At 44.2% G+C, this 26206-nt stretch overlaps 1 protein-coding gene and 1 long non-coding RNA gene across 3 annotated transcripts in view; one reads left to right on the forward strand and one right to left on the reverse strand.

Moving 5' to 3' along the window:
• The window catches only part of LOC144680986 (uncharacterized), a 59661-nt gene extending 54225 nt beyond the window's left edge, over positions 1-5436 (forward strand). Inside the window, exons 2-4 of the long non-coding RNA XR_013576657.1 lie at positions 877-1033; positions 1249-1405; positions 4351-5436. This is a non-coding gene — a long non-coding RNA (uncharacterized LOC144680986). The remainder of the gene's footprint in view (positions 1-876; positions 1034-1248; positions 1406-4350) is intronic.
• cdk19 (cyclin dependent kinase 19) overlaps positions 1-26206 on the reverse strand; it is a 282538-nt gene that overhangs the window by 52428 nt on the left and 203904 nt on the right. For both annotated transcript variants that reach the window (XM_078542611.1, XM_078542610.1), the window contains 2 exons: positions 22876-22954; positions 5430-5684 (listed from right to left, as the gene is read on the reverse strand). In XM_078542611.1, coding sequence (XP_078398737.1) covers positions 5430-5684; positions 22876-22954 — 334 coding nt within the window. The remainder of the gene's footprint in view (positions 1-5429; positions 5685-22875; positions 22955-26206) is intronic.

Here is a 26206-nt window from a genome sequence, read left to right on the forward strand (position 1 = left end):
TGAATGGAGGAGCAGGCTCAGAGGGCCAAATGACCTATTTCTGCTCCTATTTTCTAGGGGCCTGAATTTTCAGGTCAGTGGGCGTGTGTAATCGGCGGGCCTGGGATCGGCTGGGAAATGGACTGCCACCCGTGATCGGCACATGACCGCAATTTCATGCTGGCTGGCCAATTAAGGCCTGCCCAGCGTGAAATGCAGCTTCCCAATGGTCAGGAAGGGCCAGGCACGGGCAGGGCGTGTCATGCTCCGGGTCCAATGGCGACCTGACGGACAGTTTACAAACGGCACAGCAACCCCTTGAAGGCTGCCAGCGAAGGAGCATACTGTCTGCATTGCGGAGACGGTACCTATGGCCTCAGCAGCAATTGGAGACGCAAGGCTGCAGGTCGAGTGGGCACTCGGCCCCCCGCTTTTCAGGCGAGTGCCTCGCTGTGCTCCTGGAGGAGGTGGCTGCCAGGAGGGACACCCTTGTACCAAGGGACGGAAGGAGGAGGCCACCACACCTGATGAAAAAAACCTGGGAGGAGGTGGCAGCACAGGTCAGCAGCCATGGCGTGGTGCGGTGCACATGGGTTCAATGACCTGCTGCGCTCAGGAAGGGTGAGTATCATGTTGGTATGGATCAGTGTGCAAAAATATTAAGGGCTGGCTGTCGCCCCTGCCCGTGAAGCTCAGGGGTGTTAGAGTCTGAGTGCCAACTGTTAATGCTGGAGCTGGCCAAGGGGGTGAGCCCTGGCTGCTTGGACTGAGTGCCTTGTGGCTCAAGGGCTCACAACTCGGATGTGCCTTGCAAGGTGCTCCTCAGGTGGGATTGGCCAGGCTGCAATGGCGCTGGAGGTAGAGAGTAGACTAAGCAAAGCTCCTCTGTTCTTTCAGGAGAAGACGAGCCATAACCAATTGGAGAGGTAACAAATCGGCAGAGATCCGCCCAACCTGCTGCTGCTAACCAGCTTCGAGCAGGATGCCCGTGAGCTGGAGAGCCGGCAAGTTCCCTGTACACCCGGTCGTGGATAGGCTGGGGTGTCAGACGAAGGTAAGAGCGCAGTGCGCATAAGGTGAGAGTTGCGGCCTGTGCAACCATTCCAGCGTAGTCTCTTCATTGATGGGAACCTCAAACCTGGGGTCCCCATTGATCATTGAAAGACGATGGCACCATGATACAGATCTCCACTGTCTCACCAGGATGCCTGGCATGTACAGTGACAGTGTGATGACTTTAACTAATGACACTTCCTTGTTGTCCTTTAGATTCGCCAGCACACACTCAATCACAGGACCCCGAAGGGCCATCCCTGACGCCAGAGGGCCGTCGGGCTTCATCTGCACCTGCATCACACCCGCTCTCTGAACCAGGCACCAGCGCAGACATCAGCACCTCAGTGGGCGTTAGATCGTCGGCTGCATTGTCGGTGCACATGATGAGGGCACTTTACACTTGCTTGAGGTGCAGGTGGAGGCAGAGAGTACCATCTAGAAGGACAAGGGCAGCAGATACACGGCAACATGTCCACCTGGAAGTTTCCTTCCAAGCCACTCACCATCCTGACTTGGAAATATATCACTGTTCCTTCACTGTTGCTGAGTCAAAATCCTGGAACTCCCCCCCTAACAGCACTGTAGGTGTACCTACACCACATGGACTGCAGCGGTTCAACAAGGCAGCTCACCACCACCTTCTCAAGGGCAATTACGGATGGGCAATAAATGCTGGCCCAGCCAGCGCCGCCCACATACCCCTAATTTAATAATAACAAACAAAAATATAAAGGAATCGGAGTATAAAAGTAGAGGTCTTACTACATTTATACTGATGAGGCCACACCTGGAGTACTGTGTAGTTTTGGTCTCCTTACCTAAGAAAGGACATAGCTGAGCTAGAGGGAGTGCAACAAAGGTTCACTAGCCTGATTCCTGGAATGAGGGGGTTGTCCTATATGGAAAGATTTTTTTTGTACGCATTCACGAGATGTAGGCGTTGCTGGCGAGGCCAGCATTTATTGCCCATACTGAATTGTCCTTGAGGTGGTGGTAGTGAGCTGCCTTCTTGAACCGTTGCAGTCCATGTGGTGTAGATACACCCACAGTGCTGTTAGGGAGGGAGTTCCAGGATGTCGATCCAGTGACAGTGAAGCAACGGCGGTATGTTTCCAACTCAGGATGTTGAGTGGCTTGGAAGGGAACTTCCAGGTGGTGGTGTTTTCATGTGTCTGCTGCCCCTGTCTTTCTAGATGGTAGTGGTCACGGGTTTGGAAGGTGCTGTCCAAGGAGTCTTGGTGAGTTCCTGCAGTGCTTATTGTAGATGGTACACACTGCTGTCATTGTGCATCAGTGGTGGGAGGAGTGAATGTTTGTGGAAGGGGTGCCAATCAAGCGGGTTGCTTTGTCCTGGATGGTGTCGAGCTCCTTGAGTGTTGTTGGAGCTGCACTCATCCAGACAAGTGGAGAGTATTCTATATCACAACTATGGGGAGAATTTTCGGTTCAACAAGCGGGGGCGGGGCCCACTCGCCCAGGCGTAAAATGACGCGGGGTGGTGTCGGGCGTGCACCCTGACATCACCACACATCATTTAGATTTTCAGTTCGGCGGGCGCATAGCCGAGTCAGCTGCGTGCCCGCCAAACTGTCAAAGCCCTGTTAAGGCCATTAATTAACTAATTAACCCTACTGAGAAAGCTGGCCGTCCAACCTTTTCATGGATGTTTTTGAAATCTTGGAAATTTTTTAAATGAAATTAATACACATGTCCCAGCTCATGTGACAGTTTCACATGGGGGAACATAGTATAAAGATTTTTTTCTCCTTTAATGAACTTTAGAAACTCTGTGCCCCAGGGAGATTTCTGCGCTCTTTCATGCACATGTGCGAAAGAGTGCACTCCCAAATCAGGGAACACCCCCACCCGCATATGGAGCACACAGCGCTTCCAGGCACACGTCTCGCTGGGCAGGCCTGAATTGGCCTGCCCACGTAAAATGGCGGCGCAGACCCAATTTGGGGCGCCGATTGGGTCCGCGCCCGCCCCCGCACAAACCCCCTGATTGGGGGGGTGGGGGGGGGGATTCTACCCTATATCACTGTTCTTTTGTTGTCACTGGGTGAAAATCCTGGAAATCCCTCCCTAACAGCACAGTTTGTATACCTACATCACATGGACTGCAGCAGTTCAAGAGGGCAGCTCACAGCCACCTTCTCAAGGGCAATAAATGTTGGCTTAGCCAGTGACGCCCACATCCCTTGAATGAATAAAAAAAACTTCCAGAGGAATAGAGTGTAATAAACTAACCTTTTCATTTTTTTTTAAGTATAAAGGCTTTGCTGCTGGGTTATTTTAGAGTAATTTCTCATTCCACTGGTAAGAAAATACACAAAAATCTACAAATACATTGTTCACAGACAACTTTAGGGAATCACCCTTTAAAGCATCTGTGACAGTAGGGAATAGAGCTTCTGAATAACACTCCACTTGAGCAGATTACCAGAAGCTAGCTATATCCAGCGTAAATGGAATACCCCTAGGTGTTTTTCAATCATTCACGGGATGTGGGCTTCACTGGCTGGGCCAGCGTTTATTGCCCACCCCTAGTTGCCCTTGAAAAGGTGGGGGTGAGCTGCCTTCATGAACCATTGCAGTCCATGTGGTGCAGGCACACCCACAGTGCTGTTAAGGAGGGAGTTCCAGGATTTTGAGTCAGTGACAGTGAAGGAACGGTAATATAGTTCCAAGTCAGGATGGTGTGTGGCTTGTAGGCGAACTTCCAGGTGATGGTGTTCCCATGTGTCTGCGGCTCTTGTCCCTCCAGGTGGTACAGGTACAGGTTTGGAAGGTCCTGTTGTTTGTAGATGGTACACACTGCTGCCACTGTGCATCGGTGGTGCAGAGAGTGAATATTTAAGCTGATAGATGGGGTGCCAATCAAGTAGGCTGCTTTGACTTGGATGGTGTTGAGCTTCTTGAGTATTGTTGGAGCTGTGCTCATCCAGGCAAGTGGAGAGTATTCCATCACACTCCTGACTTATGCTTCATAGATGATGGACAGGCTTTGGTGACTGAGGATGTGAGTTACTCACCTCAGAATTCTCAGCCTCTGACCTGCTCTTGCGGCCACGGTATTTATATGGCTAGTCCAGTTCAGTTTTTGCTCAATGGTAACCCTCAGGATGTTGATGGTAGGGGATTCAGCGATGATGATGTAATTGAATGTCAGGGGAAGATGGTTAGATTCTGTCTAGTTGGAGACGGTCTTTGCCTGGCACTTGTGTGACGCAAATGTTATTTGCCTGAATTTTATCCAGCTCTAGAGAAGAGTCATACGTTTTCGAAACATTAACTCTGTTTCTCTCTCCACAGATGCTGTCAGACCTTCTGAGTTTTTCCAGCATTTTCTGTTTTTATTTCAGATTTACGGCATCCGCAGTATTTTGCTTTTATCCAGGTCTTGTTGCATATGAGCACAGACTGCTTCAATATCTGAGGAGCCATGTGCTGAACATTGTGCAGTCATCCGTGAACATCACCATTTCTGACCTTTTGATGGAGGGATGGTCATTGATGAAGCAGCTGAAGATGGTTGGGCCTAGGACACCACCCTGAGGAAATTGTGCAGGACTGAGATGATTGACCTCCAACAACCACAACCATCTTCTGTTATGCTAGATATGACTCCAACTAGTGTAGAGATTACCATTGACCTCAATTTTGCTTGGAATCCTTGATGCCCCACTTGGTCAAATGCTGCCTTGACGTAAAGGGCAGTAGTAGACCTGGCCTATATTCCTTGGTGTTTAGAAGAATAAGAATTGATCAAATTGAAAGATATAAAATTCTTATGCGGCTTGTCATTATAAATGTTGAAAAGAATGTTTCCCCTGCTGGGAAATCTAGAACACAGGATCACATTCTTGGAATAAGGGACCAGCTATTTAGAAATGAGATGAGGAGTAATTTCTTCACTAAAGGGATTGTGATTCTTTGGAATTCTCCACGTCAGACATCTATGGATGCTCAGTCTTTGAGTATATCTAAGACAGAGGCCGATAACATCTTGGGTACTAAGGGAATTAAGGGATATGGGGATAGTGCAGGAAGGTGGAGTTGAGATAGAAGATCAACCATTACCTTGATGAATAGCAGAGCAGGCTCGAATGGCCAAATGACCTACTCCTGCTCCTATTTCTTTTGTTCTTATGTTCCTTGACAAGGAGTTAAGATGAAGGGGTTAGAACTTTGCTTGGTGTCTTTGATCAATATTCTTCTCAAGGTATTGATCCAAGTGCACTTACAATGCATTGCTATGTTTACTGCTGTACAATTTCTTGTTTGCAAGTAATAACAATAACATAAGTTTTTCCGAAAAAAAAATGTTAGTTAGTGTGAGAGGGACTCTTATTGCAATTTTGAAAAGCAACACTCACCAAACTCGCAATTACCTGGTAATCGGTTGGCATGGCAGATCCACCAGAAGTTGTAGCTGATGTACCTAATCGTGGTTTCTTGTTTGGAGGTCCCTGGTTGAGACTGCTGTCCTGGTTATGCTGTAGGCCTCCTCCAGTTCCTCCTCCACCACCTCCTCCTCCAGCAGCTGTTCCATTTGTCTGTGTACTGCTTTGTTGCTGGGGTGCTTGCTGTTGCTGTTGATTCTGTTGTGTTGTCTGCTGCTGGTGTTGCTGGGTTTGCTGCTGATTCTGTTATTCAAGATAATGTACAGGTTAATTAATCTATCTGCATCCCCAACAAACTTATAACCCTGATAATATATACACGTTATCTTAGATTTGCATTGAAGAAACACAACTGACAGCAGATACACAGTAATTTCATCATTGACTGTAATCATCAATATAAGGGTTCTGAATTCTAGAGGCCTGACTGTGTCTGAGACCTAGAAGATAAAAATTGCAAATGTTGCTTGCTAACAACTAAGTACGTGCAAGTTCGCCTACATGCTGTAATAACAATGCAACAATGTTTTGGCAGAAGACTACTCATTAATAGCATACGCATTCAAACCTCATATCAATTGCCCTTATTGGATCCTGTATCGCCTTTCCTAATAGGAATTTTAAAGACTGCCATGGTTTTCTATTCCATTTACCTTTAATGGTAATCTGTTCCACAAGTCTATCACCTTACTACTTAAATAAGTTGCCTATTTTTTGGAATTTTCTGCGCATTTGTACCCAGAGACATGTGCAATAGGAACATAAAGCAAATACTTACTATAAAAGATTGAGGAAACTTGGGCACAAGGGTATTTCGCACACCCATTCTTCCTCGTGCTTTTACACACGTCTATTGATCTTTGCGCCTGAATGTAACATGGCCCATGTTTAAAGAGCTATCCTATAATTATACAGGTTCAAAATGGACGTAAAATTAAGGTCAAGATTTTAGGCACAGCAGGAAACAGTAATTTTTTGCTGTTTTACCTCAATTTCTGAAGTAATAGTTTGTATTCATAGAATCATGGGGCAGGATTTTACATTCGTGGACGGGTATGCGCCTGACCCGATTGGGCATAAAATAGTGCGCGAAGACCTCGGGCAAGTGTCCCAACATCATTGCGCATTCTCACAATATTTCGGTTGGCAGGTGCGTGCGAGAGTTGGCAGCGTGCCCGCCGACCATTAGGAGGGCAATTAAGCCCATTAATTAATTAATTAAGCAGTATTTTTCGCTGCCCGTCCAACGTTACTGTTGGCGGGTGGGCGAATTGGCCAAGCAGCCTTTAGATTTTTTAGGAAACCTCATCCACGGGCGGGATGAGGTTTCCAACAGTAATTTTTAAAAAAATTTAAATTTTTAAACATCATTTTTAATATGTCCCCGTTCTTGTGACTGAGTCACATTTGGGGACATGTTTCCCTTATTTTTAAACTCTTTTTATTTGATTTTACTTTGCCCATCATATCTATGCTGGCCAAAAACAAGCCACCAAGCCTAATCCCACTTTCCAGCATTTGTTCCATAGCCCTGCAGGTTACGGCACTTGAGGTGCATATTCAGACACCTTTCAAATGAGTTGAGGGTTTCTGCCTCTACTACTCTTCCAGGCATGAGTTCCAGACCCCTACTATCTTCTGGGTGGAATAGATTTTCCTCATCTCCCTCTAATCTTTTTACCGATCGTTTATATCTATGGCCCCGAGTCACTGACCTCTCTATCCAGGCCTCTCACAATTTTGTGCATCTCTCAATCAAATCTCCCATCAGCTTCCTCTGCTACAAGGAAAACAACCCCAGCCTATCTAATCTTTCCGCATAGCTGCATTTTTCCAGTGAGTATCAAACAACTACCAAAGTTGTAAAGATTGCCTGATTAGATATCTTAGTTTCAAATGTAGTCACATGTAAACTTGCAACTATACCTTCATATGTTGTTGAAATGTACTCCAACAGACCTTTTTATCAGCAGTATATGTTTCACAACAACCGCCCCATTTCTACTGCTGCCACAAGATTGTAGCCACCCATTCAGGTTATCCTCCCAGCAACATCCTCGTAAATCTCCTCTGTACCCTCTCTAGTGCAATTACACCCTTTCTGTAATGAGGTGATCAGAACTGCACACAGTACTCAAGTTGTGGCCAAATTAATGATTCATATAGTTCCAGCATAGCCTCCCTGCTCTGATATTCTATACCTCGGCTAATAAAGGAAAGGATTCCGTATGCCTTCTTAACCTTATCGATCTGTCCTGCTACCTTCAGGGATCTGTGTATATTACTCCAAGGTCCCTCACTTCCTCTACACCTCTCAGTATCCTCCCATTTATTGTGTATTATCCTAGCAAAGACTGGCTTTTTGAATGCAGTTCTATGGCATCAGTGTGAGCCACATTAAAAATTGAAAAGATTTCATAATCACATACTCTTAAACGTATGCATGAATGATAGTTCGATGGCTTTAAAAATAAATATATGATACTAAGTTCGGCACTTTTCTCGAGCTCTAATGGTTGTGCTGATTTCTGCTTTTTTGAACTCAATTTTTTATGGATTATATTAATAAGGTTAGCAGGAAATTCAGGTGTAGATGGACATCGGCAAAATGGGCACATGAATGGACTTAGCTTTGGGTGTAACTTCCCAACAATGTTTCCACAGGAAATTCCACCCCAGCTTGCTTCAGAATATCACACATTGGCTAGCGTCATTGGCTTTTGCACTAATTTAGTGAAATCTGCAAACTTAAGTCATCATGGATAATATTCTGCCCTATAGATCATTTATTAAAATATAAACAATGAACCCTATGTGACTCCATTGGCAACCAGCTTACAGTTCAAGGCCTCCAACTTTCCAGCATCCTTTGATGTCTAGTTTCCAGCCATGCATCAAATCAGCCTAATCCTCTGACTTTTTTCCTATGGGTACATACCTTGACAATCAGTATGCTGTGTTGAAAAATATCAAATGACTTCCTGAAACACTATCAACTGCCCCACCTATTATCTTTCTGCTTCTCTCTGGTCTGAAATCAACATTGCAATATTAATTGTGTGGATTTCAGAGCAACAGTAACCTTGGCACACTGCAAAACTACAGTACAAGCAAATTATTGAATCCTACCTTACCTTTAATACCATCTGCTATTTTCTCCTTTGCAATTGTTCAGGCAGCATAACATTTTTGTCAATACGCTCTTTGCTACCTGGGAAGCTGTTTTTTCATGACATTGAACTAAAATGTTAACTGTTTCTCTCTCCACAAACATTGTCTAACCTGCTGAGTATTTGCAGCATTTTCTGTTTATATTCCAAATTTATTTCCAGTATCCACTTAAGCTTTTATTATTAGTAGCATGGCACCATTGCACATGGAGGCAAAGGTTTACTGGCCCCCAGGTGGCATCCTTGGTTGGGGGTGGGGGGATGGGTTAAAAGGCGGCCAATGCAATCATTTTACCAGTGGTCAGAACGACAGCAGCTCAGTCAATTTAACCAATTAAATGCCCAATTGAGGGCAATCTTCACAGGCCGCTGGCGGAGTGGCCCACTACTGCATGGGGAAACAGCCAACTGCAAGGAAATGATGTCTCTGCGGTTTTCCAGGATGGGACCTTCTGAACCGGATACTCCATGAACCAAGGCAGTCACCCCAAAGGCCCCTTCTGTTCGCCAGAGCCTGCCTGCCACCCCTGTAAGGGCAAATAAAATGGAGGCGCCCTCTTGTTCTCCTTGCAGCCTAAGCAACCTTTCTTGGTAGTGCTTGGGGACCTACCCCAGCCTCATTTTAGATCATCTTGCAACTAATTAGCTGCCATCAGGTCTCCTGTCCCTTTTAAAGGGAAGAAGGCCCGCCTCCAAGTGCTGCGGAAGCTGCAGAGCCGCTGCCCTCTGATTGGGCCATCAGTGTGAAGTGCAAGTCCGCTGTCGGCCTGGCTGTGGCCATTAAGGAGGCTGTCGCTTGGAAGATTGCTGCTGTGGTCCAGTTGTCCGCCCGTTCAGAATCAGGACTTGTTTGAGGTCCCATATGGACGAGACCTCTCCCTCTCGAGAAGAAGATGGCTGCGTTTTCAATAATTACAAATTTTTGTGATGGAAATATAAGAATTTTGAATGTTTAGTGCAGAAAGCTGGGAGGATAACCTGAATGGGTGGCTACAATCTTGTGGCAGCAGTAGAAATGGGGCAGTTGTTGTGAAACATATACTGATGATAAAAAGGTCTGTTGGAGTACATTTCAACAACATATGATGCAAGTTTACATGTGTCTACATTTGAAACTATAAGATGTCTAATCAGGCAATCTTTACAACTTTGATGAATGCAAAGAATGTCATAAACGTAGTACTACTTATTTACAGGAACTCAGTACCTTGGTGAACATGAAACCACAAACTAAAAGCTAGCTGGGCCTGCCAAGTCATCTAACATAACTATTTAGCGACATGTTAATAAAGCAAATATATTTCTTATTCATTTATGTGCTGTGCAATACCGTTTTGTTCAATAGGATGTTAGTTTCCTCTTAGCATCAAGAACACCTGGGTTGGGAAAAGCACAGATTGGATGCAATGCAGAGCTTTTTCCTTAGATTTGCCCAAGCATATACCTCCCTCAAATACATTATATTTCTATTTCCTTATGTAAACCACTAGTTGAGATTACCCAATAGATACCAAACTATGAGGAAATAAGTCAAACAGGGCAAAAACATTTCTCATAGACTCCTCGTCCCTGGAATATCTTTCAAACTCTTTAATACTCAGGATCAGACTCTTTTGGAATACTTGGAATACTAATCAAATTAATTAGACTGAATATGACACCCTTTTGGGACATTAAGTGAGTCAAACTCAAGGAATACATCCAGGCTTTGAATTGATAACCACATCAGTATGTGGATTCAGGCTGAAATAACTGAACTTCAGCTGTTTACTGGCCATTAAAGAAGAACATGGGCTTCCCAAATACCGAAGATCATCTCTGCTGACCATGGTGACCTGTCCATAACTGATTTGCAGCCCTCGTCACGGTTTTTACTTCACTGAGTTGAACATCTTCACAGGATCAAACGGATAAAAGTGAAACGTAAAAAATTGTTAAATTACTGTCATCTTTTACATTTCTTTAACTGGACCAAAGTCGTGCGAAAACCCAAAGCACATGGATGCAAGCTAATAGGATGAAGAAAATGAGCAGGGGAGGTGACATTCGTGTCTTCTTCTTGCTGATAAAATCGAAAGCTGTCTGCAGATTAAATGGGACAGTGGTGGCGGGGGTGGGGTGAAGTTAGGGGAGACTTTTAGATTCAGCAGAACAAGCAGTTGGAGATGAAATGTATTCCATTGAACTTGAGGAATTTTGTTGTGATATTCTGTTGAACAGTTTCAATAAACCCAGCTCTTGTTAGTTCACTGAAATTCTCCATTTTAGTAACCTAAGGATTAGATGATGGGATAAAAATGTCATATCATATTCCTGATTGATTCTCACATTATGAAATAGCCTCAAACTATTTTGCAATTTAAATTCTCTAGTTTTGGAGAGGCAATTTAAAATAATGGGCTTCCAAAACATTGTTGCAGCAGCATTGTTATGTCAGGGTGGCGGGGGACCCCAATGACTGGTCAGAAAGCCGAGGACGACACTGCCTCCGCTGTGAGGGGTCCTGCCCCAGCCACATTTTAGACCCATCTCGCAACTAATTAGCTGCTATCAGGTCTCCTGCCCCTTTATAGGGATGAGAGGCCGCCTCCAAGAGCTGCAGGATAATTGGAGGGCCCGATATGGGGGCTTGACCCCAAATTAGGGAGGTAAGTGCTGGTGCTGTTGGGCCTGAGTGGCAAAGGGGCAGGTGCTGCTGCTGGCAAACCTGTACCTGCGGGGGGGAAAATGCTGCCAGGTGTTTGGGGTGTGGGTACTGCCGAAGCTGTGAGAGCAGGGGTTGGGTTGCTGGGAAGTCTGTGGTAATGTGGGAGCAAGCCACCAGGATGGGAGTTTGCTGCAATGCACGAAATCCAGAGACCGAGAGTGCAGGACAAATATTGCCCCGCATGCAGACAACCCGGGATGCATGACAAGCGCTTCAAGTATGGGTCGGTCCCGGGAAATCTGGCAAGGTTGGTCACCCTGAGTGGTGGCCAGTGCTGGAACTGGACCCAGCTGGGTGACACAGCAATGGATGCTACCTTCGGAACAAGGTGTGAGGGATTGGGCGTTGCCAGGGCCAGTCAGGCAGGCTCAGTGAGGCTGGTGAAGGCAACAGGCATAGGAGGGTCCCTCCTGAGCCCACAAGGAGGCAGCCAGGGTTCATAAGTCAAATTCTCCATGCAGTAGAGGGCCCATCTGTCACTGGTAAAATGTCAGTGGCAGCAGGAAGAGGCCCTTAATTGGTCACTCAAGTGGCACAATTGCCCTCTGGGCGGTAAGGCTATCCTCCACCTTCACTGCCACTGGCAAAATGCCATGATGGCAGGAAGACGATGGACAACACAGCCGCCTTCCCTCGCTATTTTACAGTTCCCCTTCCCCCACCTCCAAGACTGTTCCTAGAGCGTTGGTAAAATCCAGCCCAAAGGGCAAAATTCTGAAGTAAGTGCAGGAACAGAGGGATCTGGGGGTACACGTGCACAAACCCTTGAAGGTGGCAGGGCAGGTTGAGAAAGTGGCTAAAAAGGCGAACAGGAACTGCCCTTCACAAATAGAGGCATAAGGAAGTTATGAAGAGCCATTGCAATAAAAATAAAATTCTGCGGATGCTGGAAATCTGAAATAAAAACAGGAAATGCTGGAAATACTTGGGTCAGGCAGCATCTGTGCAGAGAAAAACAGGGCTAACATTTCAGGTCAAGGACCTTCCTTCAGAACTGAAGGAAGATAGAAATGTAATAGGTTTTATGCAAGTGAAAAGTGGTAGAGGAAGAACAATTGGGAAGGTCTGCAGTAAGGTAGAGGGCAGGAGAGATTAAATGACCTTCCCTCCATCATAAAGTCAGAAGTGGGGATGTTTGCTGATGATTGCACAATATTCAGCACCATTCGCGACTTCTCAGATACTGAAGCAGACCGTGCCAATATGCAGCAAGACCTGGACAACATTCAGGCTTGGGCTGATAAGTGGCAAGTAACATTCGCGCTACACAAGTGCCAGGCAAGACCATCTCCAATAAGAGAGAATCCAACCACCTCCCCTTCACATTCAATGGCTTTACCATCACTGAATCCCCCACTGGCCGGGATTTTCTGGCCCCGTCGCGGGCGGGATCCGCTGCAGACGAGGTGGTGCCCCAGCTAGAAGTCCATTGACTTGCAGTGGGACCGGAAGATCGCGGTGGTGGGCGGGTGTGGAAAATCCAGTCCACTATCAATATCCCACAAGACTACCATTGACCAGAAATTGAACCGGAACAACCATATAAATACTGTGGCTACAAGAGCAGGTTAGAGGCTGGGAATTCTGGGGCGAGTAACTCACCTCCTGACTCCCCAAAGCCTGTCCACCATCCAGAAGGTATAAGTCAGGAGTGTGATGGAATACTCTCCACTTGCCTGGATGAGTGCAGCTCCAACAACACTTGAGACACCAATCAAGACAAAGCAGCCAAGTTGACTGGCACCCTATCCATCACGTTAAACATTCACTCCCTCCACCACTGATGTACAATGGCAGCAGTGTATACCATCTACAAGATATACTGAAGAAACTCACCAAGGCTCCTTCAACAGAACCTTAAACCTGTAACCTCTACTACCTAGAAGGACAAGGCAGCAGATACATGGGAACACCACCACATGCAAGTTCCCATCCAAGCCACACATCATCCTAACCTTGGAAATATATACCCATTCCTTCACTGTCGCTGGGTCAAAATCCTGGAACTCCCTCCCAAACAGCACTGTGGGTGTACCGACACCACATGGACTGCAGCAGTTCAAGAAGGTAGCTCACCACCTTGCCAAGAACAATTAGGGATGGACAATAAAAAACGCTGGCCTAGCCAGCGACGCCTACGTCCCATGAAAGAATGAAAAAAGAGATTTCATGGTAGAAAAGGCAAAGCAAATGGTAATGGCTTTCACAAAGAAACAAAAGATTTGTCCAGAGTGGATGTAAATGCTGAATAATGAACAGCTGTGTCCAAAAGCAAAAACTTGAAAAACAAGATTAAGATTAGCACATGCAAAAAAATATATCCAGAAACAACACCAAGTTTATGGTCTGAAATTTTGAACTCAACGTTTAGTCCAGAAGACTGTTAAATGCCAAATCGAAAGATGAGGTGGTGTTCCTCGAGCTTGCGTGAAACTTCGTTGGAGCATTCAACACGCTGAGGATGGAGATATCACCGTGAGAGCAAGGTGGAGAATTAAAATGGCGGGCAACCGGAAGCTGGGGTCGGGCTTGTGCATTGGTTCGGCCTCAACTTGAGTATCATGTCCAATTCTGGGCACTACCCTTTAAGAAGGATGTGAAGGCTTTAGAGGTGGTGCAGAAAAGATTTATGAGAATAATTCACGGTAGGAGGAAATTCAGTTACGTGGATTGATTGGAGAAACTGGGATTGTTCTCCTTAGAAAAGAGAAGGTTATGGGGAGATTTGATAGAAGTATTAAAAATCATGAGGGAATCTAGATAGATATATATAAATAGTTACCTTTGGCAAAAGGGCCAAGAACCAGAGGACACCAATTTCAGGTGATTGGCCAAAGAAACAATGGCAACACAAGGTAAAACTGCAGCAAGTGGTTAGGATCTGAAACGTACTGCCTGAGAGTGTGGTGAAGGGAGATACAATCGTAACTTTCAAAAGGGAATTGGATAAGCAACTGGAGAAAAAAATTGCAGGTCTACACGGAAAGGGAGGGGAAGTGAGACTAGTTGAGTTGCTCTTGCAGAACCAGCACGGATAAGAGGGCTGGAGGGCTAAATGGCCTCCTTCTTTGCTGCAACCATTCTATGATAAACAGTACTGTATTTCAACAGAAAACCACTGACACAATGTTTATTGTTTCTAAATCAACTGTGGAAATATCAGATACTTTGTTCCAGTCATATGAAGCTCCTGCTTACTCAATATGGGTTAACAAAGATAAGATGCTATTGCCATAACATGGTCTTCACTGCAATTGTTTTGCATCCTGAAAGAATTATGATGGCAAAGTGAAACACATGTCACTTGTTGCCTTTTTAACTTTTACAGTATGACCTTATCTTTTGGAAATAATCAAGAATGTATGCTCCATTCTCATCATCTGCCTTGTTCCTCAAGGATGGGGGATATCTATCTGCTTAGCAGTGCTCACAGGAAAATATGCTGTCCTGAGGTCAGGTGGTTCTCAATAAAGTATGAATTACACTAAATGCACAGTATAGTTTTTGGCAGGATGGCAGGCAACATTGGCAGAAGCCACAATGCGAGCAGTCGTTGGAAACAAAATCAGTTAATTTTGGTTTTTTAATTGGCTCATTGACAACCTTCTGTCTTGTGAGACAATGGTTTGCGCTGTGATAGTCAACTCTGTGTTAAGCGTCGCCTGGTGTGGCTCGGGAGCCCCACTCTGGCATGGCGGTCTCTGCCGTATTTGCTGCAGAGGAAGACAGTGGGCTGAGAAGGTGTACAATTCGCTGGTCTCTGTTTTCTCTGGACCCTCTTATTTGCCAGTTGAGCTTTTTGTTTCTGCTCCGCTCTTCCAATGTCCCTCCAAATACTCAGCCTCCAGATGTCACAGCCATTTTCCCAGTTGTCAGTGTCAATTTCTGCCATCTTCATATCTCACTTGCAGATGTCCTTGTAGCAGAGGTATGGAGGCCCAGGAGGTCGTGACCCAGTGCCTAGTTCACCATACAGAAGATCACTGGGTACATGGCCATCATCCATCTGATGAATGTGGCTGAGCCAGCACAGATGTCACTGGTTTAGCAATGAGTGTATGCTGATAGAATTAGGACAATCCAGGACCTCTGAATTGGTGATCTTGCCCTGCCGAGAAATGCTGAGGATACATCTGAGACAGCAAAGGTGAAAACTGTTCAGCCTTTTCTCCTGTCTAGCATCAGTTGTCCATGTCTCACTACTGTAGAGAAGTGTGCTGAGGATGCAGTTTTGGTGGACTGGCAGCTTGATGTTCTCAGTCAGCTTGCTGTTGTGCCACACTCTCTTACTCAGTTTGGACACAAATAGCTGCAACTTTTGCTATACATGTGTTGATTTCAGTATCAAGTGACAGATTGCTGCTGATTGTAGAGCCTAGGTATGCGAAGCTGTCACAACCTCCAGTGTCACATTGTCAGTGCTGATAGATGGTGAAATGGTAATGTCCTGGACCATGACATCTCTCTTCCTGATGTTCATGGTCAAACCAAACTTGTTAATGGCTTGAGGGAGTCTGTCTATTTGCCATTGAAGGTGTTCCTCTGTATGGCATATATTTCTAAAAAAACAAGTTTCTGAAATCCATTCATGAAACTTAAGCCTCAGTTTTAATTTTCAGCTTGAATTTCACAAATAGCTAAGCTCTTAGTCAGTCTTCTGGCTGAAATATATTCCTATAGTCATTTGGTAGTACAGAACTTGAGTATTGCTGAAAAAAGACATTTTGTCAAAGCTTTTCATCTTGCACTGTTACGATGAAGCAGATGATGCATGCCAGGCAGATCAAATCCATGAGGGAAACTTGATTGCACTATCACAACGATTTTGCAATTTGTATTTATTTTGAGATGCATGCCCTGCATTCAGAAGTGATAAGTCCACCAAGACTTTAGAGATTTTTTTTAACAAACTAAAATAATTATTAACAAGAGAAGATTTCAAGCACATTCAAAGAACTACAAACTACTACTATAACTCCTAATATCCCTAATTAACCTGGCCCCCCGTTACACTGCATTTAAGGCAACGGTCCAAAAATAGATTTTAGATTTTGAACAGATCCAGCAGAGCAACACAATACCCTGGACAGTGGAATTCAAAATGGCTCTATCCAGCTTTGGTTTCTGTAGGTTTATGCACAAATGTTGGAGGCTTCGCACACTTCTATTAGATCTTACAATGCTTTCTCCTGACACATAGCCTCATTCTCCTTTATACATGTTTCTCCCTTTTTAATATGTAAATGATTAATATGTCTTTGGAACTTTTACCTTTTTCATAATATAAATCTTTTCATGTTACTACTATTCTCATTAACCTCTTTGAAATTCAAATCCCCCTTCATCTATCTAAAAATGCAAATTCCCTTTACACCTTACATGCTAAGACCCCAACCATGTTTTTCATTAGCATATTGAAGACTTCTACACCTTACTTCTTTTGATAACATCAATGTGCAGTCTGCTTGGCTACAAAATGCAATTAAATCTCACACACAGGCAGAACAACACAACCCCCCATAAACCTACTTTACAATAAACCAGAAAAATGTTATGAAAATGATTATACTTTCATGACAGCACTTATCAGGACAATCACAAGAATATCAATGTTAGGGGAAGCAACAACTTTATGCTGTATGAGAAGAGAGTACTAATTGATTGGCAAGTGGACTTTGATTGGTAGAGGCGTTGCCATGGAGAATGCACCAGTTAACTACCAAGTGACTCACAGTTAACTACCAAGCACTGTTTGAAATTTAAACCAGGCAGCTTGACTCTGACTGGTCAAGGCATTGCCCTAAAGAATGAACCAGTGAATGGCAATCACTTATTTTGTTTAGCTGAAACAGATGCAATGGGCAGGATTTTACCGTTGGTGAGCCGGGGGCGGGGCCCGCTCACCGATGCATAAAATGATGCGGGATGACATCAGGCAGAACTCCCAACATCACCCCGCCCCATTTAAATTTTCAGGAAGGCGGGCGCGCAGCAAAATCAGCCAAATGAGGCCATTGACAGGATCAATTAAGCAATTAAAGGACCTGCCCGTCTAACACTAAGGCTGACCGGCAGGCCAGGAGACCCGGCAGCAACTAGAAAAAACATGAAACCTCATCCACCGGCGGGATGAGGTTTCATGTAGAGTTTTTAAAATTTTAATAAAGTTATTATGGAAATTATGAACATGTCCCAACTCATGTGACAATGTCACATGAGGGGACATGTAAGGGAATTTGTTTTCTCTATTTTTAATATTGTTGAAAGTAAAGCCGATCTCCCTGAGGCAGCACTTAGCCTCAGGGAGATGAATGCGCTCTTTCGTGCGCATGCGCAAAAGAGCGCACCCTCAATTTTAGGGATTCCCCCGCCCACACAGGAAGTGCATAGCGCTTCCCTGCGGACGTCACACTGGGCCCATGCAAAATGGTGGCGCGGTTAGTTCAGCTCCGCCCGCCCGACGAACGGAAAATTCAGCCCAATCTGTGTACATGTTCTTTCTGGTCTGCAAAGAATAAGGCCCTGTGTATTAATATATGTCACTTCCAGTACACGCAAATGTGCCACACTGCAAGCCTGACTGACAATCTTAAATTGGTTGTCAGCGTAATTTTTAGCACATTGAGGATTATTTAGCGAATGTTGTCCAATTGCGGAATCACATCTAATGTTGGACACTGTGTTTTGAGTTCTGCAAGCACGGGCTGGTTGAGTACGGTCTGTACCTTGCCTGTTATGAACAGTGGAAGGGACATACTGTTTGATACGATCCACCAGTCTTTGGGACGTACGGTCCACCTACCTAGCATTACACTGGAACTGAAATTCATATACCACATTACTCATTTGTGTGATAGGCAGAATGTCTTTTTGGCTTGACAGTAGCATCCTGTTAATGGCGATTACCACTCGTGTTGCTACTGCATAGTAGCAGTGTGAAACAGCTAGCTTCACCTGTTGCTCAAATTTTTGAGATACCTTGCCCTTCCAGGGTAATCTGAGGCAGACTGGGTACTTTTCAGGGCCAAAAGTGATGGCCTTAGGTCTGTTCATGAGTTTGCGCAATATACAACGTGAAATGATCTGATCAGGGTAGCCATTAACCTCCAGGATATCTCTGATGCGCCCTATTTCAGCATCAAGCTTGCATGGTAAGCAGTGTCTTTAGCCCTATTTACTGGGTTACCGATAAGGTTAGCCTTATAGCACATGGAACTGTAAGAATCCCAAAGCGTGTATTGACCAGTGAAGGTAGGCTTGTGGTAGACCGTGGTAGAGAACCCTCAACTAGTACATCAAGGAAAGGGAATTAATTTGACTGCTCCATTTTAAACTTGAATTTGAGCGCAGGATGGAGCTCATTGAGACATGCAAGGATATTATTAAATGCTGCCACAGATTTAAATATAGCAAACGTATCATTCACATATCGGAAATATGCAAAGGGTGGGGGTTAGGTGTCATTCCATCAAAGACATGTTTCTCATGGAACCCAACAAAGATGTTTGCGAGAGCTCGGCCTAGAGGGGATCCCATGGCAACACCATCTATTTGGGCATCCATGGTGTCGTTAAAGCTGAACTCAACTGCGTGAGTTGCTGAGTTCCTAAGCTCAACGAATGCTGGTTCACACAATGGTGGCGAGTCTAGATCGCCATGATATAGTGCTGCAGTGCAAATATCTTTGGCTTCCTTAAGTGGAATATTGGTGAATAGGCTAGCAATGTCAAATCAGCACGTGGACACAGCATTGCTATCGATATGCAAATTCTGTATGGCCTTCGCAAATGTGAAGGAATCCTTCACCGTGTATTTGGAAAACTTGTTCAAAACTAGTTGTAATGATTCATCCAACATTTGGCCAATTCATGTTGTACAGAACCGGTCATAGATAAGATAGGGGTAAAGGGATAACACTTTTGTACGTCTTGGGCAGCCCGTTCTAATGCGGACGCACTTGCATATTTCCGATATGTGGATGATACATTTTCTATATTTAAACCCTAGCAGCATGTCATCGTTTTACAATATTAAGAATAATATTATTTATCAACTAATTCTATTCAATGTAAACAAATATGTAGTAAACCTTGACCTTCCATTCCTTAAATCTCTAGCAATCTAGACAATTAAAAGAAAATATCCTTAATGTCCTAAGTGTCATAGTATGACGTGTTTAGTTGAATTAATCAATGAACTTGCATTCGTGTTTATATAGATTCATCTATGCACTAAACACAAAAATTGTTAACTTTTTCAAGTTAGAAGATAAAAGTATACAATACCTATATCAGATTCATAATGGAGATTTAATTTTAAACATTCAGGCAATGGCTTTTAGTCAAATGCATAAAATGACATACAAGTAAGTCCTCACTTAAAGTTGTGGTTACATTCCAGAAAATTATGATTTTAAGTGAAAAGATTTTAAGTGCAATAGGTTCCCATAGGAGTCAATGTTAAAACTGGAGTTAGGTTCTGTAGGACCTTCCTTATGAGAAAGAAAACATTAAAACATTATACTGTACCCTGTAAGTTGAAATACTTTACATTGGTAAATGAAATATTTTAAAATTTATTTTATTTTAAAAGTTATCAAAAAATGTAATTTTTTACTTACAATACCACCTACTCGCCGCTGATCCTGCTTCCCTAACCTCCCACTCCCTGCAGATCCTTCCCCTCCCCAACCCTCCAATTTGTGGCCTCTCCTCCTTTTGACCCTTTGACCTGCAGCCTGTTCGCTCCCTGACTTGCGGCCTGTTCCCTCCCTGACCTGCAGCCTTTTCCTCCCCCAACTTCCGACTTGCAGCTTCTCCCCTCCCCTCCCCAACCTCCCATTTACAGCCTTGACTTCTCCTCAAGCTCTGACTTGTGACTTCTTCCATGCCTGACACATCCTCTTCCCAAACCTCCCATTCCCTGACTCACCCTCTCTCCGCTTCCCTCTCCTGAACATACATTCCCATTCAAGATCCAGGTCCAATCCAATGCCAGGGCCCCTGGGCTGTGGAAGAGTGAGTCCCGATAGTGCAGAAGTACCAAGCTGGAGCTGTTATGGTCCAAATTTTTTTGAAAATGTCCCCACTTGCAGGAAATACTTTACATTGGGGATAGGCCGCAAGTCTGGGATCAGAATGGGAAGAGATCAGAGGCTGAGAAAAGGGGAGGCTGCAAGTCAGAGGTCAGGCACGGGGACAGCTGCCAGTCAGTGTTAGAGAGCAGGGGAGGCCACTCCAAAGTAGCACCAATCGGGTACTTGGGAAACAACGTTAAGACTAATCTTGTGATGCTCATTGAGATTACAGGGCACACTAACTTACCGATGTGAAAGTGAAACAATGTTAAACTGGACAACGTTAATTGAGGACATACTATAGAATATACTGCACTGAAACAGGTTATGTGGCCTAACAGTCCATGCCCCAGTTTATGCTCCATTTGTACCTTCTCTCATCCTTCCACGTCAACTCTAATAGCATAACCCTCCATTCCCTTCTTTCTCATATGCTTATCTATCTTCTCCTTAAACGCATCTATACTACTCACCTCGATTATTCCCTGTGGTAGCGAGTTGCAAATTCTCACCACTCTCAGTAAAAAAAGATTCTATGGAATTCCCTATTTGATTTCTTGGTGGCTATCTAATCTTGGTGGCCTCTAGTTTTGCTTTTCCCCACAATTAGAAACGATCTCTCTGTGTGTACTCTATCAAAACCTTTCATAATTTTAAAAGCCTCTACTGTATTAGGACACCTCTCAGTCTTCTCTTTTTAAGAGAAAAAAGGCCAAGACTGATCAACCTTTCCTTATAGGTATAATCTCATAACTCTGGTGTTGTCCTTGTGGACCTCCTTCGCCTCACTACCTGAAGAAAAATCGGTTGCAGACTTTAAAAAAGGCAGCCCTGTAGCGGCAATACACTGTGAGTGGCCTTAACAAGCTGAGGGTTGGACTTTCACCCCTCAGTGGAAGAAAGTCCCGCCCTCGAAAGCTGCCAGCCAACCAGTTGCAACAATGCCAGAACTGGTGAAGGTGAGTGTGAGGTTTCTTGGGCAGGGAGGGATCGGGCACTCTGGGCAGGGGGGGTGGGGTGAAGGGGTGCGTTTTGGAAGCCAGGCAAGGAGACACAAGTGAGGTAAGATGGTATGATCTTCAGGTGGGCAATGTGCTCCTAATGTGCAGGAGGTGGCCCCACCCACTTCCTGGCCTTTCATCAACTTTAGTGTAAAAGTGGCCTTACCACTCTCACCCGCTTTCCGCTGCCCAGCATATGGCAATGAAGGGGGATTGAGGCCATTAACTGCCATTTAATTAGGTAGTTAAAGTACTCAACAGGTCTAAGAGCAGGCGGCCTAGTGGATGCCTTACCCACACCAGTGCTCCACCCAAGGGGCAGAATTTTCTGCTCGTCGGGCAGATATGTGCCCGACCTGAACAAGGGTAAAATGAAGCGCGATGACGTCGGCGACCGTCCCAATGTCACCGTGCACTTGAGTGATATTTCGGTCAGTGAGCGCGTGTGGGAGTCAGCAGCACGCCCACTGACAATTAACAGGCCTCTTAAGGCCACTAAAGTTATAATTGAATTAAACTTTTCGCTGACCGTCCAACCTTACGGCTGGTGGGCATGCGAAAAGGCCAAGCGCCCTTTGGACTTTTTAGGAAACCTCATCCACGGGCAGGATGAGGTTTCCAACAGCTATTAAAAATCAAATTAAAATGTTAACATTTCATTAATAACATGTCCCTACCCATGGGACAGAGTTACATGAGGGGACACGTTTTTTTACATTTTAAAATTCTTTATTTTTAATTTTTTTTATTCTTCACCTCCCTGAAGCAGCTCTGTATCTCAGGGAGCTTTTCCTGTGTGCACCTGCACGCATGCGCAAGGTTCCCTGCTCGCCCTCCTCCCCCCTCCACACAGGCAGTGCTGAGCACTGTAGCGCGTTTCACACTGGACGGGTCTTAATTAGCCCGCCAGCGTGAAATCGCAGTCGCGGCCCGATTGCGGGCGGCTTCCCAACCACTCCAGGTCGCCCCCGGCCAAGCCCGCCCAACGAGGGCAAAATCCTAGACCAGATTATGAGGACAGGGTTGGGAGTGTGCAGGAAAGCAGTGGGCTACCCATGCAACCTATTTTACATGTCCCCAGCTGAAAACATGCCCATTGCAGGGGGCTGTAAAATTGCCCCGTGTCTTTGATTCTAAGGTCTACGTCAATTATGAACAACATTTGCCCCATTACTGATCCTTTTGGAACCCCACTTTCCTCCTTCTGCCACTCTGAACAGCTACCAATTACCTCTACTCTCATCTTTTTGTCTTGCAGTCAGCAAGCTGTTCTTTCTGCTACTTAACCCCTGAAAACCTGTGCTCTGACCTCATTCATTAGTCTGTTATGTGGTACCTTATCAAAGGCCTTTTGGAAATCTAGATAAATATGAATAAAATGATGTTCATTGAAAAGTGCATCACAAGGATACAAAGGTTAGGCTGACTTTAGTTAGATTTGTGTTAAGCTGCGAGTTCTATATGTTGCTTTTTCTCTTACCTTTTCACCTTTCTCTTCTGGTTCATCTTCATTTAGAAATTCTCGCTTAGGATATGGGATCTGGCAACCTGCAAAGACACTAAGATTAAAAAAAAAATTGTAAATTTGCAAGGAGCAGCACAAAAATTATATCATTTTTACTGGTTTTACATATATTTTTAAAACTCAAACGCAGAAATAAAGCACACATTAAATAGCATATTCAAATATTTGTAACCAATCGAACATAACTTCCCATTGCACTATGCTGTTACGGACATTATTGTGCAACGTCAGATGTCAAAATAAACTATGGTGAACAGCAGTTAATAAAACATATAGTACCTTAGGCTTTATTAATAGGGGCATTGAGTACAAGAGTAAGGAGGTTGTGTTGAATTTGTATAAGACACCAGTTAGGCCTCATCTGGAGTACTGCGTCCAGTTCTGGGCAATGTACTTGAGGAAGAATGTGAAGGCATTGAAGAGTGTACAGAGGAGATTCACAAGAATAATTCTAAGGATAAAGAACTATAGCTATGAGGATAGATTGGAGAGGTTGGGGCTGTTTTCCTTAGAGAAAAGAAGACTGAGAGGAGACTTGATAAAGGTATTCAAGATCCAGACAGGTATGGACAGGGTAAATAGGGAGAAACTGTTCCTACTCAAGAGAGCATCAAGAACTAGAGGGCACAGATTCAAAATGATGAGCAAAAGGAGTAATAGTGAAGTGAGGAAAAGTTTTTTCACCCGGTGGGGTTAAGAGTCTGGAACGAACTTCCTGAGAGGGTGGTGGAGGCAAGTTCAATCGAGGTGTTCATAAGGGAATTGAATTGCTATCTGAAAAGAATGAATGTGTAAGGTTACGGGGATAAGGCAGGGGAGTGGGACTAGGTAGAATGATCTTTCAGAGAGCCTGTGTAGACTTGGTGAGCTGAATGGCCTCCTTCTGCACTGTAAAAATGTACAATGAAACCAAGTTACTGTAAACTTTATCATTACCAGCTTGAAAAAATGTGATCTTAGTCCTATTTTAAACTATATTATAATCAGAACAAAGGCTTAAACTTTGATAGTATGAACGCTTGATGAGAACCATTTGTCAGCTATAAAAAACCTGCTCTAATGATATTTGACTGTATTTTATTATTGCTAACGTTAAATCATCTTTTCATTTCCGGTTATCCAAATCCCTAGCTGTGCTTTTAATGTGAAATGGCTGGGGGCGGTGGGGAGATCTGAATTGGAAGTCAATGCTTCCTACATGGTGGGAGGGAAGGAAACCTGGGAGGGCGAAATGTCATTGCTAACAATACAGGCATGAGTGAAGTTATGGGCTGAATTATACCTGGAAGCGGTGGCCTCGACCAATATCTGAAAAGTTGGGAGAGAGCCTGCCATGACCAGATTTTATGGTTGCCAGGCAGTTAATTGTCTGAGGTCGTAGCTTCTGCCCCCATTACAGAGAATGTCCCACCTCCAAGAACTGCAGGCCAAACAAATGACCATCATCTCTCCAATCCCTGTAGCACAGGAACAGTGGCTATTGTGAACAGTAGCATTGCTGGAGGTCAAAGTAAGTGGGGCAGCCTTGCTAGGGCCGGTCAGGCAGGCCCGAGTGGGCCGTGCTGGAGGAGACCCTTAAGTGGCCATTAATTGGCCACTGAAGGGCCTCAGTTGGCGCAAGGGCAGGTAGGCAGGCTGCCCGCCACTTACCCTGCTGCTGGTAGAATACCAGAGGAGGTGGGAAGGTGACATGCATGGTGCCCCTGCCATTCCATCCTGTGGAAGAAGTTTGTAAAATGGTCTGAAAACAATTCTCTTAAATTGAACGAAAACAAGACAAAAAATTAGTTATAGGCTTTAGGGAAAAGCCAGTTAATGATATTATCCCTGTGAGGATTCATGGAGTGGAAATTGAAATAGTTACTAACTACAGTATCTAGATATCAAAATAGATGATAAGTTGAATTGGAGGGATTGGTGTACAGATGTGGTGGCCAAGGAGCATACACGATTATACTATCTCAGAAAATTAAAATCCTTTCAAGTAGATCCCACAAACATGAAACTCTTCTATACGGCTGATGTTGAGAGTGCTATTCCTTTTGGATGTCTCTCCTGGTACTGTGGTCTAAGGAAAGCTGACTGTTTAAGGGTACAAGGATTACTGAACCAGGCATGTAGGGTATTTAAAAAGTAGATCTTTCTTGACAAAATCTGCTCTCAGAATTTTGACAAAAGTAGTGTCATGAACATTGAGAATCACTCTGTTTCAGTATTACTGCTGGTTGCATTCAGGGAAAAGGCTAAAATCTCTCAGATGTAGGAAAATAGTTTGTGACCTTCTCTATAAGAACTTTTAACAGACATTTGATGTATGGATGAAGATATGCACTCATGGTGGGACTGACTGATCATTTTAATGCATTGGAATCATTTTTCATAAATATTTTAATTAAAGTTAGACCTTCGTGGCTGGGTAATTTCCTTTCTTTTTACTGTTATTATTCAGTTATATGTAATTTTTAAATTAATGAGCAACGTACCCGAAATTAATTTCCAAATGGACAATAAAGTGGAACTGAATTGAATTGAATTGATGACAACTGCCTGGCAGCCTGCATCCTGGGTAAGGGGTGGTGGGGAGTGTGAAAAGCCAGCCTATGTGTCTTGTGGTGTGGGGTAAGAGTAGGAAGAAAATGTCATGAGGTTATCTTATGCTATGTAGATATTTTTCCAATACTGACCAGTGCCACAAGGCTGTTGCAAAGGAATACAGTGCTAGATCGTATTGTCAGGAAAAACAAATACTAAACAAAAACATTATACTGTCTTTAATTGAGACCTTGGTTATTCTTCTAGAATATTAGAATAAAAAGTATAGAAAATGGTTCAGAGGAGGGCTTCTAGATTTATACCTAGTTTAACGCCTTTAGGCTTCTTACTCTATAAAAGTATAGAACTCAAGGAGATTCGATTGTCATTTAAAATAATGAAAGGATAGATTATTTAAGTTTGACAGATCATGCAGGCCCATGAGACACAAGTATGAGTTACATAACTATTAACTAGGTTAGATGTCAGGAGGCATTTCTTTACACAGAGCCATGGGACAACTTTCCAGCTCAAGAAGTGATTGTGACTTCTCTGTAAAAATTCTTCATGCTTGCTATAAGCAAGCATGAAGATAGCAGTTGGTCACTGAGTGCAACTATTCACAGAGTGAGCGCTTGAGAATTTGGTGAGTGAGGGAATTTGAAGGGTTAATTTCTTTCTAAAATCTAGTCTAGTTTGCATTTAGGATTCAACTACAATTTACTGTTAAAGTTAAGTTTCTTCTGATCTTAGT

Source organism: Cetorhinus maximus, chromosome 5 (genome assembly GCF_964194155.1).
Source record: "Cetorhinus maximus chromosome 5, sCetMax3.hap1.1, whole genome shotgun sequence".
NCBI classification, from domain to species: Eukaryota; Metazoa; Chordata; class Chondrichthyes; order Lamniformes; family Cetorhinidae; genus Cetorhinus; species Cetorhinus maximus.